General features: G+C 35.7%; 1 protein-coding gene across 1 annotated transcript in view; it reads right to left on the bottom strand.

Annotated features, from left to right (window-relative positions):
- Positions 1–21,334, bottom strand: part of KIAA2026 (KIAA2026 ortholog) — a 56,289-nt gene that overhangs the window by 33,361 nt on the left and 1,594 nt on the right. Inside the window, exons 2-4 of the mRNA XM_009333555.1 lie at positions 20,971–21,329; positions 18,208–18,408; positions 9,391–10,826 (exon numbers count right to left, since the gene is read on the bottom strand). Coding sequence (XP_009331830.1) covers positions 9,391–10,826; positions 18,208–18,408; positions 20,971–21,329 — 1,996 coding nt within the window. The remainder of the gene's footprint in view (positions 1–9,390; positions 10,827–18,207; positions 18,409–20,970; positions 21,330–21,334) is intronic.

Here is a 21,334-nt window from a genome sequence, read left to right as displayed (position 1 = left end):
CAAAGATGATAAAGGAAAACTTCTATTTAATATTCCTGAGACAATGCAGCTGCACCTGTGTCCAGTTTCCAAACTGACTTTAGTACCTAAAGTATTCCAATTCACTTACCTTTAAGCGGAAAAATCTTTGAATAAAATTAACCAAGGATCAGGTTTCTACAGTAAAAATCTATCGAGATCTGCTAGTTTAGATTCTCAGACCACAAGCTGACACGTTCAGCAAAAACAGCAGCAATGGTAAGGGATATCAGCCTCTACCAGCTACCCGCTACTGGCCCTGTCGCCTGTAGCATAACCATGTGAACATTTCAGCCGTGCCACCACAGAGCAGTCACTTAGCTTCAACTGCCAGGCTGAGGTGGGCATAGATTCTGCATGGAGGGTAAAATCACTAAGCGGTTGAACAGGCATCAACTGTGAGTGGAACTTCTCAAACTGCTCCACTGAGGTCTGCTAGAGCTCCTTTGCCCATAATCCTAGGTAGAGAGACTATTTAAAATGGCTTAAATTACTTCAGCAGATGAAGTAATGTTTCTGACAGCAGCTAGAGACATTTTGAATTACAGCACACTGTACCCTTCAGAGCATACGCAATGTACAAATATATTTAATTGCCGACTGAAAGCAATCAGAGTTAGAGAAAACACCTAAGAAATAATGAAGAAAAAATAAATATTTCTAATAAGGAAGCTCATATGCATTATCTCTTCAGGTCACCTATTCCAATTTAATACACCCTACTTGCTTCCCACCTCTCGGTCCCATAATTTATAAACCACTTAACAAGAGTTCTACACATAGACAAAATTAAAGTAATCTCAGTACAAAAATTCTTGGAGGGGAAAAGGGGGAACAGTGGCTCAATAAATAGATTTCCATCTGTAGAGGTCTTCAAGTCACAGCTGACCTGATCTGGTATTTGTGACAGTCCTGCTTCAAACAAGGAATCAGATTACATGACCTCCAGATGTTCCTTCCAACCAGCTTTTCTATGGTTCTGTGACTCTTTAAAAGACCGCCTTGCACAGTATACATATATTAGTAACAAATACATAGGAATCAATAACTTGGGACTGCACTGCACGGAAGGAAGATAAATCAGATAATGCTTTTGTCCAATCAATTTCTTTACACTTCTCCCTAATCATGTAAGAATGAAATGAGAAAAACCACTCTCCATCAAAACAAATTAAGAGTTTCCCAAACTAAAATAAGATCATGATTTTCTTTGGACTTCTTGAATAGCTGAAGAAGCCTTCTCCTTCAATAGCTGCAACTCAAAAAGCTCGTTAGGCTTACCATCTTGAGGCACTAACAGTGGCCTCCCTATCCGGCAATAGCTACAACAGTAAATTATTTTTTGTGTAGTAGAGAGATACTTACTTGGACAAGTATTTGATAGATGTTTTATAAACACTGATAAATAAATATTGATTTACTCTTATTCCTGTTTCCACTATAGGGCAATACTTGTAATGAAGATTAAAGTTTTACTTCTTTTTTATATAAAGTTCAATTTCAAATACAGTCAACACGTTTAGGTTGGGGGGGGGGGGGGGGGGCCCGGGGAGAAGAGCTTTATTCCCCATTGCCAGAATTATAAAATAACATTACTGAATTAAAAAACCTGGTTTGTATTCAAATATATACACATCAAAACTGTTTTTAAAAAAAATCTACTTTGCTGCAAATGGAACTGTTCTAAAGCTAGGAAATGTCAGCCTGTATTATTCCTGTGTAACCTTACATTCACCCACTAAAATTATTTTACTGTGCCACAATTACTAATTATGTCTCCATACTGCCTTTTCCAATGGGCTCCACATCTCAGCTGGGTTTCACTTCAGAGGGGAAGAGACTACAAGACATCTTACCTTGGACAGAAGTTGTAACTATCATCTCTTTTCCCCTCCCATGCTGCAGGAGAGGATCAGCTCTTTTTATACCACCTCTAATATTGACAGAGAGCTAAGAGCCATTCCTGAGATTAGGGAGGGGACAACTACAGACACCTAAGGCAAGAGACCTTCCATATTCAGCAGACGACTTAGGACTGTGCAACAACTAAGGAGTTCTTTTCATTCTCTACTGGAGAATAAAGGGAAAATACACAATCACTTTATTCTTCAAGCAAACTACAACAAATCTTATCCTAAATTAAACTATAATTCAGTTATCTGTGGATATAAAACAGAACTCGTTATTAATTTGAGGTAATATTTCTCTCCAACAACATGCTACCAACCCATACCTAGAGCTGGTAGCATCAGAGCCCAAAAGCTCAATTTGCACATTTCCTGACTTTACCTACTGCAACAAACCACTGGATATTAAATTGAAACAAGAACACTGTCAAAATGCATACAATCTGCAGTAAAGGACAGTGCAGCTGTGTAACATTTTAGCTATCATGCCATTGTTTTTTCTGAATGAAACCAAACTCCATCTTGCAGCATGAATGCAGTAAAATACAGGTTTTCTACGGTAAACTTACTTGAGCAAGCCCTTAGCCGTCTGCCAAAAAAGCTGGAAACTGTATTAAGCAGACGCAAGTAACATGAACTTGGATACTGCCCTGTCCACCCAACAGTATTTGGTGCTTGAAGGACGATGAGGACGGAAACCTGTATAGTGAGTATTAGTATAAGCCAATAACAGAGGTTAGTGAAAGCACTAAAGTGAATGTGAAACAAATGCTATTCTGCAAAAAGCTCATTTTAAAGTAAGCGAACGTCATATTGGAAAGCACTGAAATATCTGTACTGTTTGGAATAGTGTATTCCAGGTTTCATGTATGACTCAGTCTCAGAGTAAAGACAGTACTTTATATAACAAACCAAAAATAAACCAAAATAAATGAGTAGAATAATTCAAAGGTGAACAATTTTTACATTACTGCTTTTTAATTTTTAATATTAAATTAATGGTGATGACAATAGGTGGAGTGGAATTAATTCATACTGTTTTGTGTTATCATCTCTTCTAATCTCAATTCCAAGAGATTGGATTATTTTATACTTTTGACTGACAGCTAAGAGCTGTTTTTTATTGATTTTCCTTATCATAGAATCATAGAATCATTAAGGTTGGAAAAGACCTTTAAGATCATCAAGTCCAACCGTCGACCTAACGCCACCACGTCCACTAAACCATGTCCCTAAGCACCTCATCTACACGTCTTTTAAATACTTCCAGGGATGGTGACTCAACCACTTCCCTGGGCAGCCTCTTCCAATGTTTAACCACTCTTGTGGTAAAGAAATTTTTCCTCACGTCCAATCTAAACCTCCCCTGGTGCAACGTGAGGCCATTTCCTCTCGTCCTATTGCTAGTTACTTGAGAAATCATGTTACTTGGGAACATATTCTTCATATCCCTTCTACATATTTAACAAATTACTTGATGACGATTATAAACAAACTCACTGCTGAAAGTAAAAAACAAATCCAGATCTATAGATCTTTCACATTTATTCCTTTTAAATAACACCACTGCTGGAACAATTCTGTTCTAAGATTCACCGGAAATCAACATTTTACTAGCCAAGAGCCCCTTAGCCAGCTCTGAGAAAATTCTTAGATGTTATTTAAGTTCAGTAGGTCCAGAAAATGTCTGGCTGCCATAGGTCTTCCTTTCAAGCCAAAACAAATTCCACAAATGTTATCACTGAATAGATGTGCAGGCAATTAACCAGGTAATATAAAAACTAGGGCCTGGACACCAGTTATGAGCATCCAAAAACCCCACTAGGGAGATTAGATACAACTAAAACAGAAGCCATCTCAAGCTGGTCTTGCCATCTGAGGGTGAAGGGGGAACAAATAAATAAGTGATATTTCAGATCTCTTCTAGTCCTATTTTAGAGGCATAGAAATGTAGACAAATAAAACACTGAGCCACAGAAATGCTCTTGACATTTGTCAATTACCTCAGCGAGGACAATACAACCCATTTATAAGTTATCATAACAAATAATTTTGACTCGAAAACAAGAACATTTTTACAGATCTAGTAAAACTTTTTTGTTATGATCTATGATGTTTGAGTCCTCGTGGCTCCTCCTTGAAGAACAAAAGTAATGTCAATCTGTGCTTCAAATTATAAAATGACAACACAGAGCAATTTTTATTAAAAATTGCTCTTAATAATAATTTTTAATAAAAATGCAATTTTTACCACATATGCAGCAGAGCCTCATTCCCCAAGGGGGAAATGGATGTTTTTGACATCAAACACTAATTTAGCAGTATTTTCCATGGTAAAGTTAAGTTAGTCCCCTCCAACTGCAAGAATTCCTGTTTTCTCATTACATTCTAGCAGAAACTCCACTGTTCTCAAATTGAAAATCTGGCCTGAATTTTCCTATTCACAAATTTGTAAGACACATTTCATACCTTTCAAAGATGTGGCAACTACTGAGCATGTCCTACTTTCTCTTTATTCTCCTAATCTATCTTGCTCCCAACAGCTCCTCTTTCAGAAAATATAACGTGCAATAATCTGGAAAATGAAGCATTACTATAGACTTCTGAAGCTTCCACACTGACACGGCATATGTTTTTATGTAGTGAAAACAGCAAAGCAGGTCTGAACAAGTGCATTAATAATGCTGACTTACAGAACAATATAAGTAAACCCAATAAAACCTCAGTGGAACATGTTTCTGAAGATACTTGACACTGCAGCTTAATGCATTGAGTACATTGTTACAACTTGGTAGAATACCTCATTTCATGTCTTCAACATGGTTAACAGGCTGTTCCAGATCTAGAGGCTAGACAACACTACAACGAAGTGTTTATAACTCTGAAGACAAAAGTGAAGATTAAACTCACAAGGACAGTACACCAGACACTACAAAACTGCTGCCAGGCTGTTAAATTCATTTCTTCCCATTCAAGGAATGCTTGATTTCATACACAAAACATAATGGCACTCTAAAGAAATAAAATATACTGTGAAATAGACTTTAAGCAGGTGGACTGCTATGAATCTTCCAGAGCACAAGTACAGGGTATAGAATTTACCTCAAGGTTCTTCTAAAGGTGTGTGCTATACTGGTGTTTTCTACACTAATTGGAATAAGAGAGATTCAACTTACACTTACAACACCTGCTTCAGGCACATCACAGTTATTTCAAGCAGCTTCTAATCCCTCCTATTTTCTCAAACCTATGGATTATCTGAATTTCATCCAATCCCTGTTTCAAGCACGCAATCACAGAATTCTCATGCTTTTGTACTGTGCCTTGCACTGCATTCTTTGTGGTACCCCATGATTTACTTCAGTGTAGCTGTCTTAGTCCAGATCCAACAAGCCTATAACCATTGTCACAGTCTAATTCAAAGATTTACAGCCTAATTTATCTAACTCCAGTAACAAAATAACATTTAAAATGTATGTGTAGCATGCAAGTTGTTTACAGAACTACCCTCTCTGATTCTGTCTTTCCATTATATTCAGTACTACTCTGTCAATAATATTGACACAGAACACTGCCACAGTAATAAACATCACCCTGTTTCAAAGACACAGATTCAATAAAGTGGTTATATCTTCGTTTTCATAACTTGTAAGAAAACCTCGTAACTATGGCAATGCTTACAACATGGCTGTGTTCTCCAGGAAGTTTTGCTCACAATAGTTATGGGAAGTTTTCAGCTTAAAAAACTGCACAACCAGTCTCTAGTCATGAACAGTATCTTTTGGGTACCACTTCTACAGCAAGTCAGGAATGTGCAAAACATCTCAATAGAAACATGAATTGTGACTCAAAGTTACATTTAGCTGCCTCAGAGAACTAATAGCAGAAAAAAAAAATCACCTTGTTAAAAAATAAGGAAAGGTACTCACTTTTACATCCCTGATGCTCTCTTCTACCTCCTGAACTTCTGAATAACATTGTAAAGAGTGATTATGGCTATGATCAGATTTAAATCAAGTGGTTTTGTGAATTCAGAACAAGTTTTACCAAATCTCTTTCTCTGTTCTACACTGTAAGGGTATCTTTAAACAGAAGATAAAATTTCAGAAGCACTTTGAGAAATACTACTTTGCCTTAAACATTATGAAACATTACAAAACAATAAGGCATTAGCATGAATTCAATCCAGTCCTATCTGTTTCAGCCTAACAGTTACAGGACTAATGGACACTTAACAAGCATAGGAAGAAAAGCTCTCTCTAGTAATACTGTAATGTTTTAGGAAAACTTTCTCCAGCAAGGTCAAAATTTGCAATGAAGAAATGGTCAGAATAAGGAGGGAAGTGCCTCAACATATTGAGAGATAAAGGACAAGAGAGTACCAAAAGAAACAGAACCCTTCGTATCATGCCCAGGACACTGCTGTCACCTGCAGATGAAAAAGAATGTTTTATGCCCTCCACCTGAATGGAAACGAACACACCATCTGAGCGTAACTTAGACTATCAGATCCAGCAGATCTGATAGTAGTTAGAGACATGGGAAAAGTAAAAGTGGAGAGGAGGAATTTCCATAATTTCTCATTGAATAGACACACATGACATCTCTGTGTGCACAGTTGCAAAACTGTGCAAACGCCAACAGAATGCCTCACAGAAAACTTTGTTACTCTTTTCTGGATTTCCACTTGCACTGAGGCATCTCATTCCTGTCTGAAACTGACAATGAAAGGGAGTAATACCTGCACTGTTCTCTGATGATGAAAATATGTATAATTAAAACTAAGTTCAGATGATTAATGACATCCGGTACTGGTCTACAGTTACAGATACATATTCTTAACAAAACTATGCACTAATTATTTTCTATATTAAATTATCTCTGATAATGTTAAGCTCCTTATGACACAACACAGAATTGGAAAAAAAGAGGTATGTGGTATTCTACTGCTGAATTTACTATTTAGTCATGTAAAACCGCAAACTAAAACTGAAAGAACAACTGTTTTAATTCCCATGTTTTTAGTGGTGTGGAACACTTAGCTTGTTTTATAATAAGCTTCTGAAACATATTTGGGTCCTAAAATACTTTCTAATAAACCTCAGCATAAAGCACAAAGGACGATAATTGGATAAATGATCTCCATTATAATCCTGTATCAGCACTAGATGAGCCTTGGCATTAAGATATTACAAAACCCAAACTTTTTTTAGCACTTCAGAAAACAAAACAAACTTATTGCAAGAAATAGAGATCACACAATAGCTATACAGGTCAATATATGTAAGGTAACTGGGATAATGAAAAGCCACAGATTTCTGTTTTCACTTTAGCATCCGTGCACCACATGCAAGATAGAAAAAGGAAACTGACTGAAGTAAAGTTCTCTCGATTCCAGTTTCATTAATGAGCTTAATTTCCACTGTGTCAACTAAAAGACAGGAATTTTGAACCAAAAGAAGTGTCTGTACTTAGGTGCTGCGATTAAGCATATTAAAGTAAGCACTACAGTTTTCCCTAACAGTGCAGGATTTAGTCGGGGATCTACTCAAGACCAAAAATTCTTTAACATTACAGAATAAAAATTAAGAATTAAAAATATGAGAATATTTACTGAGATTATATTATAGAATATATTTTTATTATAAATACTGTCATTCTGTGATAGCTGTTCATGATGCACTTCTTTAAAAAAAAGTTTAAACTCACATGCCAGTATTTACAGTTCTTCTACCAGCACTTCAAAATATCTCTTTTAATCTTTAAAAACAAAACATAATTTGTAACTAGAAAAAAATTCTGCTAACATGCTATTAAGTATATCAAGTATCAAGATGGAGGCAAATGGGCAGCTTTTTTGAACTTTTGTTATTTTTATGACACATATAAGAAAAGCAGTTATCACAGTAACATCATCTCTATCAATTAACTTCAGAAGCTACTTTCAAATATTGCCAGTCTGTGGTTGCCAACAGTAGTTGTCTTTCAAAACAATAATCTATTAAAAAATGGCACACGCTGTTCTATGAGCATTGCTTAATTCATAGAAAGTAGAATTTTAAGCAAGTGTTGTAAAATGAGGGTTACAATGAAGATGGTGACCTACTTCAAACACTTTCACAGAAAAATAAAGGACACGTGGTCCCCAATTTTTTTCCAGTAGTTCTCTAAATTAAAGAGCCCTTATTTGCAATTTGGGTTATTATTCGTTTTGCTGTTGTTTGGTTTTAAGAAGAATGAAAACAGTGATACATTTGAAGAGCTAACAGTCACAAAAGTGAATGTAAAATACATTACTTGTGCTGAATACTACATATATGAACTCCAACTGTAACTCTTAAAATTTATGTTTAGAAGTGGGCATTGAAATTTTTGGAGGGAGGAGTTTGTGATTTATATTGTAAAACAGTTCTTTGGGTATTCTGCACAAATATCTGGGATCTAAACATCACCTGTTTTCTTAGCTTTAAATTTCCGCTCAACTTCTAGCTAAAATGCACCGGCATCAGATCTCTGAATTCTCTTACCCTTTCGAAGATGTTTTGTTACACAGATTTTTTGTTTTGACTTTCTGCTTTTCAGCTGAAATCCAGTATTTACCTGTCAGTCTACACTGCTCTGAAAATAAGCCTATCATTTCAACAAATGTAATGTTTGAAGCAGTCTGCTGAAATCTAGCACAGATAGATAGCTTAGCCCATGACTCAATAGGATAGCAGATGAAGCTTTATGGTGCTTCATATGACATCAAAAATACTACAACTACCTGACAATTTGAACTGACTTAAGGACTTCATAACTGTATTGTTTTAAAATTGTTTTAAAATTTTCCAGTGAGTTAACTGAAATCTGGATCGCGTATCACTTACCTGAAACACGTAACTAGATGCTGCCCACATCTGTAATAAAAATGCCATCTGCATAAATTCTGTATCTCAGGTGTTGGACTAAGCAGAAACGTGATTAGGCCTGCAGTCAAAGCAGTACTATTTGGTGACCTAAGACTGCACAGTTCCAGTAGGAATGATTTTAGATTCATGTTCTCATGCAATTACTTTGCATTTCTTTGCAATTTGGATAAGGTAACATTATCAGGAAGGGCAGAAATATTTCCACAATTGCTATGACATAAGACAGCATAAACTGACTTCAAGCTACACTCTCTGATGCTAACCAGTCAGTCAGATTCATTCTCCTAAATATTTTTGTAACAAACTCTTCTAATGAATTATGTTCTCTAAAGATACATTCTGCAAATGAATCATGGTTTAATCAGCTGATGAGCCTGTTTTATATGCTTGTGTTATTGAATGGGAAACTTTCACATTAAAATTAACAGAAAAGTCTAATGCAATAAGGCTGTCCTGCTTCACAAAATAAAATGTAGACTATCACCTAGGAAAACAATTAAAAAAAAAAAAAATCAGTATCCTAGTTTTTACTACACGTAAAAATGTCAACTTACCAGACTTGTGCTTCTTGTGTTTTGCTTTCTTTTTAATTATAAACAACTTGTTCTGGATCTCAGATTTATAAGATTTGAATGGATGAAGATGAATATCACGCTTTCGTTGCAAGTCATCAAATTTTCTCTGTAGATTTTCATTTAGAATATCCTTCAACTTCTTTTTTTTCTTTTTCTTCTTTTTTGCCCGCAACTTATTTAGTTTCTTATTATTTCGCAGCGAGTTCTCTAGCATTGTTTCTTTAGCAGATTCGTGGTAATTTATGTCTTGGTTGTCATTATGAGTGCCATTGACATGCATTTGGCAAGCTTTCAGTGCATTCTCCTTGAATGGACTGATCTCAGCTTTTACTCTAGCCCTTTCAGCACAACCTTGTCCATTCTCCACAGCCCTTATTTCTACTAAACTAGGATGACCACCCATACCAACAATCCCCCCTGAACTAATCAAATTCCTCAAGTTCTCTTTACAGTAACCAGGTTTTTTGATGTCGCAGACTCCCGAGGTCTTGATTTCACAGTTAATCTTAATTTCCTCTGTAGTAACTCTAAAGCTACCTAAATGTGTTTTTTTTTCTGGACAGATAACAATGGAGTCCATACTTTTCTCTACTTCTGTCTTGGAATGATGTAGCAGCTCTTCTCTACCAGCAGAACTGACGTCCCCATTGCTTTTGCTTACATATTCATGTTTTAATTTCTCCAATTTAATACGTGACATTTTCTTAACTTTGATGGGAGGAGATGGGAATTCAGGAGCCTGGAAAGGTTTTTGTTTGTAAATTCTAACATCTGCACCACAGAACTGTGGAAAATGAACATAAGCATTCTCCAAGTAGTCATAACCAAGAATTACTTCTCTGCATTCATGGATAGGCTGACCTAGTACTGCATCCTGAACATCCTTTTGTGTTTCATACACGAAATCACAGAGACCTTTTAGCAGCCACACTTTTTGGTAGAATGGTAGCTCATGAAATGGCTTTTCCTCCAAGGGATTAACTTCTCCAAGGACTTTGAAAAACTGGGGACACAATCCAAGTTTTTCTGCAGAGCTGTTAGGATTGTCAGTCTGCCCTACAACAGTATACCAGTGTTGAACTTTCTGTCTGAGTGCTGCTTCCCAAGTCCTGTAAGAAAGTGTAGGCCTGCGATGTAACGTAGATCTGCGATGAGGAGGACTTAACAAAGAAGTCATTATTTTAGATAAAAAAGCATTACACTGAGGCATCAGAAGACAACGTTCCAATTCATAGAATACTATTTCAGGTAAATTTAAAATCTGTTGTGCTAAACAAAGAAAATGACCAATAGCTGGAATCTCCCACATTGTCTCCATCCTTGTAGGTGCTGCTTGAGCTAAAAGTGACTTTTCCCATTCTTCTATTTCTTTCTGACTAGCTTCTTCTGCTTCTTTTCTTTCTTGCTCTCTCAGCCTATTAAAAGAAAGTTCATGAAAATTCAGGTATCAGGTGAACGAAAAGAAACCAGGGAGAAAAAAAAAAATCAGAACTACAGCATGACAAACATACCTATCTTGAAGTAATAAAGAACACAGTACATAAAGTTTTAATTCAGTTTGTCTTGCTTTGGATTACACAACACATCACTGCACCAAAATGGGAAATTACAGTCTTATTTCTATCATCACTTTTGATGATAGTTTAAAAGTGGGAGGGGGAAAAAGTTAATAAAAGGGGAAAAGATAAGAAAAAAACCTGGCAGATACCAACAGTTCGGGTGGTTTAGATTTTTAAAAAAAAATTATTCCCTTCCCCAAACCCTTTTTTGGCAGGATTAAGTATTTCCAACAATCTATCCATATAAAAATCTCTGAAAACGAATTCCAGATAAGTCTTGCTTTCAGATGGTTGCCCTGTGGCTTGTGTCACCTACTTTGTAACTCCCTTCCCTCAGTACACAAGTATACATGCCTAACTGTTAAGTACTTCATTCACATACAAAAGCCATTTTCCCTCCCACCCGTAGGCATGTTACTAGTTGGTTTGCAATGGTGGTCAAAAAGGAAACAAATACTGGGATGCATGAAGAATGTGATGGAAAATAACACCAGAAATAAAATGCCATTACATTAATAAATGGTTTGCCCTCACCTGAAAAACTGTATTCAGTTCTGGTCCCCCTATCTAAAAAAAGGATAGAGCAGAAATAGTGGGTATTCAGAGAAAGAGGTTATCAGTAATCAGAGGCCTGTAAAAACTTCTGAAAAATCTGGGACTCTGCACAAAACACTAGCAAGAGGAAACATGACAGCAACATACAAAACTAACATGATAGACTGGGAACTTCTATTTACTTTCATTTGTAAATTCTTCACTAAATTTCAAAACAACAAGTTTAAGAGGAAGAAATGCTTCCACTTCAGATAATCAATCCCCTGTAGCTTACCATCTAACTTACTAGAACACAGGATATGTTTAGTTCCAAAGTGAAAAATAGGACATCTGCACAAATCACAAGAATATCAAGGGTTACCAGTAGCAGGAGGGATTTTTCTTTAACGTTGCAATGGTAAACTAACATTTTTGCCTCAAGGCATGACCAGATTCCAAAAGATAGGATTAGGATACAGCTGTACTTACAGGAAAATTTTTCTAGAGCTCATCCAAAGCTCTCGTATCTTTTTCTCTGAAGCTTCTATCACTGACCATTGCTAGACACAATCACCTGCGTATATCACTGTGACCTGTTACTGGAATTTACATGTCCTTATTTCCAGATTGCTAACCTCCGATTATATTTCCTCATATACAAGTAGCAAATAAATGCCATGTATCCATTCAAACATCAATGCTTCCCAAATTCAGCAAAAGACTAATAGGATATTAAAATCTTTCTTTTCACAACATGAAGCTAATAGTGGTTTGTAGCATGAAGAATGTGCATTTGAAGCATTAAGTATTGACTAGATATCTCAATAATGTAAAAAATGCAACAAACCTAGCTTAGCTCACATTTTAGTATCAATGCAGGAGCAATATACTGTGACCACAAACTTAAAATTTGCATCCACTGTGTATGCAAAATGACATATAATACAGTAAGATTCCACTGAATGCTTTATCTTATATAATTAAATTAAATTTCAAGTGACTTGTTATCATAATTTGAACAGAAAATTTTTAATACCTCACACATGCATCCTTGTTATTTATGTACCTATCAAATGCAGAAAGACAGATTCACGTAAAACAAAATTAAAATGTAAAAGCAAACAGGTCAGTAAATTCTCAACTTCACTCTCCCAATGCAGCATTAATTTAACCATATAATGGATGGGATCTAAAAACACAATCCCACTTTGCAACACTAATTTAAACATATAATGAATGTGGTCTAAAGTAAAAATCCCATTTGTCATTCTAGGTAAATAAACCGGTAAATTCAACAATACTACTTGCGTAGGTAAAGTGAGCATTTTTTTTATTCTGACTTTTCTATTTCCACACATTAATATAATAAATAAAAATAACTAAAACAATAAATAAAAATAAGTAACTTACAAGTGGGGCAGAGGAAGAAACGATAGTAAGTAAAAAGTGTTCTCAAAAATAAATTTCAAAGCACTCCTGAATCCCACTCCCTCCTTCATCCTCACTGTAAAACATACTTCCAAATAACCTGCTGCCTCAAAAGGTGTGAACTCTATTAAAATAGTATGGAAATAAGCTTAAATATGAATAGATAGTGAGACAGAACATTTGTAGAAACAATCAAATTTCAGTACCGTTTAATAAAAACACAGGCTGTAGATGATCTAAAAATATTGTCTTTGCAAGCAGTTCCAACTTATCATCAATTAATGATTTAAATTAAGGTAGAATTCTCAAAATAAATACAATACCCTAGATGCACCTCTGTCTTGTACTTCATAAAATGACAATCATAATACTATTTTAAAGGTCTTTTTAAAAAGAAAAACATACGTTGTTTCACTTGCAAAAAGTTTACCTTTTTTTTAAAGCTATTATTTTATCACAGTATCTGTAGTCATTCAATTCTCAGTAGACATTCAAGAGAAAAATGTAAATAATAGCACACTTTCATATCTTCATTATTGAGGTCCTCCTACTAGCTGCCCGTCTTTTGGAGGGCATAGATTTTTCCTGGGGTGGGTTTTTTTTTGAAAGGGAGAAGGGGGATGAAGAGGGGAGAGGAAGTGGGGTGAGGGAGCAGGGGGCAGGGGGGAGGGGAAGGAAGAGAGAGATTTGCTGTTTAGCAGGACAAATATCCTTATACTGAGAAATTCTCTAGACAAACATATTTGGCTTTTATGCTGAGAGCAATTGTAAAAAAAAAACCTGTTCTTTCATACTTTTATTTACATTTATCAGGAATGTGATTGCAGACATGTATTGTGGTTACAATAGTAACACAAAACTATTCTAAGGTCAAGCTAACATTTCCAGACTATCAAAGGACAAACAAACATATTCCTAGAACATGTCTGCAGCAGTTTTGCAGTTCTTGAGTGGATAAAACCATGGCACATGACCTTAAAACTCAGCAGACATGCTCCCCAAGTAGAGATACGACCTAAAACAGAGTCCAGATATAACTCCCCACTTTTCTTATCATTTTCTCCCTTAAGACAGCAGACACATCTCACGAGCTAATTCCTTCTCACTTGTAAGATTTCACTTGGAGGGGGAGAGGAGGCAAAGACTAGACTGTACTTTCCCCTCCCTCCCGCCCCAACTACCACATCTAACCCACTTAAGTGTTGAGTAATTTTTCACAGGTAAAAGGTAAGACATTGGAACTCTGATGACAAGGTAGAGAGCTGTTTTAATTCTACAACAACTTGTTTCTACAAACTTTCTTTTAAAAAATAAACTGGAAAGCTACATACAGAACAGCAGTATTACACATTATTCAAAATCAAAGATTTAATAGTTAGAAGAAATTAAATTTGGAGATGCCCATGTGACCTTAATTCCATATCTGTAATGTCTTACATCATATTATGACATACTCTTTTTTTTTTTCATAGGACCCAGTTCATTCCATGCTCACAACATCATCACAAAGGCAAAATTGACTGTATAAGCATACCTCATTCCACAATTTGCTAATTTAAATGACTAACTTGCAACCGGAATTGAATTCTTTAATTGTTTTAATGAACACGTATGAAACTTATCCCAGGATCACGTTTTCAGACACAGAGCTGCCTAGCACAATTTTCAACAAACCAAAGTTGTACAGACACTTAATTGCCATTGAAATCAACTAGTTAGTTACCTGCCATTCACTGGTGGTTTTAAAAATTTCAGTAGGACTCTACCTCTATGTTTTGGTATCTAAATGCCTCTAAATAGGCAAGCATTCCCAATTATATAATAACTCCACAATTCTTTACTGTTAACTAATATGTAAGTTGGTATGTATATTGAGATGTTATTTAATTAGCATGTAACCAAGCAGCTGAGTAGAATCTCATGGAAATGTAACTAATAATCCAAAGAAGATATTTCATATTCTGATAATTAGAACAATTGAACAAAAGGAAAGCTTATAAACAAGACAAGAAATGTAAATCAGATGTTATTTATATACACATACTTTGGAGGGAAAAAGAACTTTTGCTACTGTACAGAAACTGTTAGCTGCAAAACAGTGAAATCAGCTTTGCAAAGACATCTCAGTTTTTACATGTTGAGTCTACCATGATGAATGTATCACTTGGGGGAGGTTATAAAACATTAAATAAAGATAAAATGAAATAGATTGTGCAAGAAATGGATAAACTATGAGAAAGAAAAAGAGAACTCTCTACAAAGGATACCTATATAACAAAAATAACGAAAGGATTTGGAGTAGTATTTCCATGAAGTTAACTACAGAAAAGAAGATAAAAACCACACTTCAAGATACTCTTCCAAAATACGCAGCTGAAAAAAAGGCTTGTAAAATAAATTTCAATGATTTGGCAGGGGGGGAGGGGGAGAATAAAAAACTATTTTAAAGATTTCATTTACTGCAGTTCTTTCTACTCATCATAAGATACCTGTGCCTTACAAAGAGTATCTAAATATCTAAAGCAAAGGATTAGATATTACCTAAAGAAATTGCCTGTTGAAGTCCAAGTTATCAGGCTAAGTTTTGTAGAAAGGCACTTGTATTTGCAACCTTACTTATCTGGAGCTGAAAGTATGTAATTCCTAGTGAGGTGGCTATACAGTCTCAACTAAGATAACTACTAGCTATAAAGTATATATATGCTGAGGGGTCAGCTGGATGGCCAGAAAGTGAGCACTTTTTTATATTCCTGATAACTCACCTGCAAGTTGGGTGAGCGGCAGGTGCTGCCTATCCAAACACAACAGATTTGCCAGCACACAAGGAAGGTATACTACCACACTACACACAATTTTATGGGGGAAAAACAGGAGGAAGGCAAAGTTCAGTGTGGTAGAAATTAAAATCCGAAATAGTTTACCCACTCATTTGAGCTGACATCATAGTCATTCATAATTATACTCTGACACAGGACAGCTTATATTATAGCAACAGATTTGGACACGCCTTCTTTTACAACTGTGATGAAAGACTAAGTGTCTTTCAATCAATAATAATCAATAAAATAATCTGTATCCACTAAAGTAGCGCTCTAGTTCTAAGAATATAGTTTATACCGTGAATCTACTGGGATACATTAAAATAAATAGGAATTTCGCATTAACATTTTGTAGCCTGAAAAAGATGTGGATAGTTGTTCAGAATCACATATTTTTACTTGAATTTTCCTTGCAGATTTAGTATAAGCTTTAAATAGGTATAAAAGTAATTTCAGTTCAGCAAATTTCATTTTTATTACAAAAAATGAAGAGTGAGCGAAAGCCAAATTCAGTAATGAAAATGCACATCTGCCAATGGACCAAGACAGTAGCTCTAAGGAATACTGCAATGGGGTTACCAAAAGGATGGCACTGTGCACTCCACTTAAATTACCCAAGTCTGTGATCTTGCATACAGTTTTGAAAGTATCTATTCTGTGCTAACCTCAGTGTGTCAGATTTCTAAAAAAAAAAAAAAAGCTGAATAACAATTTTCTCTTCTTAACAGATAACAATATATTCAACATAATCTATATTTTATAATATACATTTGTAATAATCCAAAGTAAGTTTACGAAGTTGTAATACATTTTTGAATAAAACTAGTGTCCCATCTTAGTGTCGCAAGTATGTGCATTTATATATAAAACACTTTGAAAATTTATATATGTTGTATCATATGATCCTCACTGGTAATGTATTACTCATTTTACAGGCCTTCTGATTTCCAAGCCTTTTTCATAAAATACCTCTACAATGTACTTTTGGAACATTTGCATTTTGGTGAGTTGGGAAACAATTGGTATAGAGGGGTCCAAGTTACTTTGAAAACATGGTGGATCCATTAGGAAATAAGAAAAGTTAAGAAGATATCTGAAGCATGATTATTTGAGGAGATCAATAGAGTCAAAGAAATATTCAACCAGCTATCTACTGACACATTTTTATTGCTTCCTAATAAGTGACATAGTTCAAAAGTTTAGGGCATAAAAAGGCAAGCTAGTTGTGATCTTTTTCTGTTATTGTAGAACATTCTGTAGAATCAACCACCGTGCAGTATCCTTTGCCCAGGATCTGGGACTTTTGAGTATATCCAAATACGTGGATTTAACTGTTAATTACTACAGTTTTGCAGGAACTTGCTTAAAACAGGTGTATGAAAGCAGAATTTGTATTTGATCATGTAATATGTTCTACTGACTCTATGGATGAATTAAAATCCAATCAAAATGTCCTTTTTCGTAACAGTGTTATCAAGTTCAGAGATCTAGAACACAGAGTTGAACACAAATCAAGAGAATTTTACCAGAGAAACAATAACCCTAGTGATCTTTGTTTTGCAAAGTATGAAATGGATTAGAAGAAGAAAGATTCACCCTTTTCTAGGGAAAAGGTACTGGCTAACACTCAAGTCAGCCAAAACTGTATGGCTTCAAATCTGTTGAAAATGAAGATAACCTGCAAAATGAGAGTGAACTGGTTATATATGGAAAAAAATTCCAAACCTGTAAACTTTGAAAAAAGCTTGCTTCCTAAAGCCAATACTGTCTTATCATCATGCTCCGTGTTCAGGCACAGTCTCTCAAGGTACTGTTAAAGTATACAAGCTTATAAGCTTAATTTTCCTCAAAGCAAAACATATCACAATCAACATTAAACATTGCCTGGAATTATATACCTCTTAAATTTATAAAAACCACAAAATGCCACAGAGTTAATTACATACACGTTCTAAATTTGTTATCTAACTGACAAGCTGAAATGCCACATCAGTGAGATAACAGGAGTGGCACTGGCAGAGATAATTTGCTTCTGGCTATCGGAAGCAGTGACAAGATCACAGAATTAGACTGTAGTTAAGCATTCTGGTAGTTTTTAATCTAATTGTTGCATGGAAAACAGTCCAAGGAGAGGTATGATAAACTGTGACTGAGCTAACAGGAAATTGCTGTGGATGCCCTCAGTTACTATTAAAAGTTTCACAATCCTAAAATAACAGCAGCCTTAATTTATTTTAAAGCTTACATGACTTCAGCAATTTTTCAAGAAGGTGGTAAATCAAAAACTAATTTCTTGCTTTGTGGATGCATTGTACTGAAGTCCTAGGTTCATTCATGGACTTAAGACAAAGAGCACCACAACATTTACTTACCTAAAAAAGCCTTAAGGAGCTAGCTTCCTAAGAACTAGGAAGACATAATTATTTAAAACACCCCCCCCCAGTTTTTCCTATTACCTCTTTTCCTCTTTCGCTCTCAGTTGTTCCTCTTGTCTTAGAACCTGAACCATCACAGACTCAAACGTGCCTGTTGACAAGCCTACTAAATTGCGAGGCGTGGAACGACGTCTTGTTGAAATGCATGCTGTGCCTTTCTCATCTTCTAGCCCGTAGCATCCTCTAGATGTTACAGCTATTGATGTTTTCTCTCTTAAATGCCTATAACAAAAAAGCAAGCCAATTCACAATTACAATTTCCCTTACCAATGGAACTTCAATGCCTACACTACCAACCATAGATCAAGCATATTTACTTAGAAAAAAGCAGTTATTTTTCACGTGCCATTTTTTCCACTTTGAAAGTTCCCTTACAAAATTTTAAACTTAAAACCAACATGCTAACATGAGCTATGTTTTCACATCTGTTAAAAATGGTGGATATTTATCTCAAGTAACCAAATATTATTTTGAGATTGAATTTCCTATATTAATCCATAAATATTTGGAAAGAAAACACTTCCACAAGACCTGAGATAAGAAACTATCATTTTTAGAAGACACCTAAAAATACTGGGGGGAAAAAAAAATGCACATGTTGGTTTGTGTTGGGGTGTGTGAGTGTTAAATAGCAGTTTAGTTTAAAAAAAAAAAAAAAAAAAGAAAGAAAAGCAAAACACTACAAATTTGGTTTTGAAGTTACATTACATCTTATACTGTTTCAAAGTACTCCAGCAAAACTGGTATGAGAAATAACACCCTTTATCATACAACCCCCCCTCTGCAAACATTTGAGCGGGGTGTGTGGAAATCCAACCTCCATTCAAAAGCAACCTCCATTCTATGGTAGTTTTATGTGGTTTGTAATATCTGAGAATCATACAACCAACATTGATTGCTTCCCTTGAGTCACTTGATGATCATTGAGCTAAACACTTCTCTGTAATGAAGCAAGAATGATTATTTCAAGTAGTTGTTCTTGAATTTCATTTTACTAATAAAATTAGTTCTGTTGAACACTTAAAACAAATTTCTCTGATCAAAAATTGTAGAACTTTGAGACTTCTAGATTCCATAATCCTTTCTAGATACAGTTCTTGGAAACTTTTACCAAGCTAGCGTACAGACATATTAAAATCTTCAAATCTTAAAAATCTCTGAAGAGTTAATATAAGAGAAATCCACTATACACTGAGGTAGGATTACTTTTAGCCAGTTCAATATTTCTTAATATTTATTTGAACAAAGACCGTGCATTTGTGAAAGAATGACAACAGCAATTGAATTATTTTAGTAAATACATATATTGCTATTTGATGACACAGTACACAAATTGACTTCACTTTCTTATGCAGTTTCTAATAAAAAGGCATTGAGCATTCTCAGGTCCTACCGAATCCAACAAGTAGTCATGTAATTCAACAAAGAGCCTTCAACAAAATGCCCTTCCGTTCAATACAGTTGAGATGTTACAGTCACACAACATACAGAAATGAACTTGGCACAAATCTTCCAAGCTGCATTTGGTTAGCTATTTGTTTGCCAGCAGTAACTATTTTAAGCCAGGATTTCTGATTTTTTTTTTTAAAATCAAGTTTTACTCAAGCAAACCAGCAACATTCATGCCCCATTAGGTTCAGCTCCTTCCCTTCTACTCCCAAACTGTCCCAAAACTGCTATTACGCAAAAACTACATATATATATACACACATATATATAGATAATAAGATATAGAGTTGCTACACCAACACAGAATACATTCACTCTGGCTTATTCAGTTGAGTTCTGCACCATGCGCAAGTGTTCCTACTACACAAGCAAGGTTCTTCTTACCAGCTGGCGGCTAATGCTCTGTGTCACTAGGAAGTTTAAGGTTGATGGACATGCACAGCTTTACACATTTCCTAATACTGTTCTTTCTTCACCTTCACTCTTTGCCAAAAAATCCTCTTGGTTTTTACATGCAAAATACTATGTCACTCAGAAGACAGGTGGACCTTTCATTGTAAGAAGCCACCACGGTTTTCTAAATATGACTAAACTAAGCCTATGTCAAACTCATCAGAAAGCATGTATTTCAGTTGTGATTTAAACTGAGCTTTCTACTATATAGCTTGACAGCTTTCTGTGCTTCAGCTGCTTTGGCTGATAAACAAGTTCCTGCCAGGGACTTATATTTAAACATATCACAATTGCCATTTTGTGATTCAAGATTATAATATGCCAAGCATTATCTTCATTTTTATGTTTATAAAAAAATATTCTGACATTAAATTACCCATTTCAAAGTAGATACTTTGGCTGAAGATTTTATTCCTACTTATTTTGAGACAGTAAAAATTTCACCGATTGTAAAAACCACAATTTTAAAGAGCCAGTTGTTCACACAGAGTTTGGGTAGTTTCACTTGCTTTTGACTGCGTAAAATAAAGAAAGGAGCATTTGACATCTTGTCTAAACAAGTGTACCTCCATGTTCAAAAGGGTTCTTTCAGAAGGAAAATCTTAGCCAGGAAATGCTGTGCCCTATTTTGCATTTTGGCATTTTCGGGTTTGGAATCTCCAAAGCATTTTGAATTAAGATTTGAATAGTTCCCAGTAGGAAACAGTACTTCCACGAAGGGGAACGAGTTCGAGGATTTGAATGGAAACCATGCAAATGTGTTTTACTGTGGGTTTTTAAAAAAACATTCAAATGGTATTTTTACATAAAGGAACACACCCTCCTGTTCTACTTCATGTAAACAGCATCTGGCAGGGCCCCTATAGAGTTTTCTACACCTACCGGGACAGCAGCGCCAGCTTCTGTTCCAGCATCATCTCCAGCTTCTGGGCCTGTTTGGAGAGCCAGTGATCTACACCATGCAGCCGGTAACATGTCTCCAGCATTAGCCGGAAGTCACCCACGAAATCTGCTATTCCTGTGTACTGCCCACGGGAAAATTTCTCTTCCATCTTCAACAGCCACATTCCAGCTGGCAACTGCTGAAAGGAGTGACTGCCGTTATGATCCAAGAGGGAGCCAGCTCCTTCTTCCCTGATGGATGCCTGATCCGCGAGGGGCTTCAAAAACGGTGCTGTCAGAGGTCGGTACTTCTCCATGAGAAACTCGCGCAAGATGCGGTATCCCTGCTGCAGCTCGGGATTCA

The sequence above is a fragment of the Pygoscelis adeliae genome, unplaced genomic scaffold (assembly GCF_000699105.1).
Source record: "Pygoscelis adeliae isolate BGI_AS28 unplaced genomic scaffold, ASM69910v1 Scaffold501, whole genome shotgun sequence".
Taxonomy (NCBI): Eukaryota; Metazoa; Chordata; class Aves; order Sphenisciformes; family Spheniscidae; genus Pygoscelis; species Pygoscelis adeliae.
Note: the sequence above shows the minus strand (reverse complement) of the source record. Positions and strands in the feature narration are given on the sequence as shown.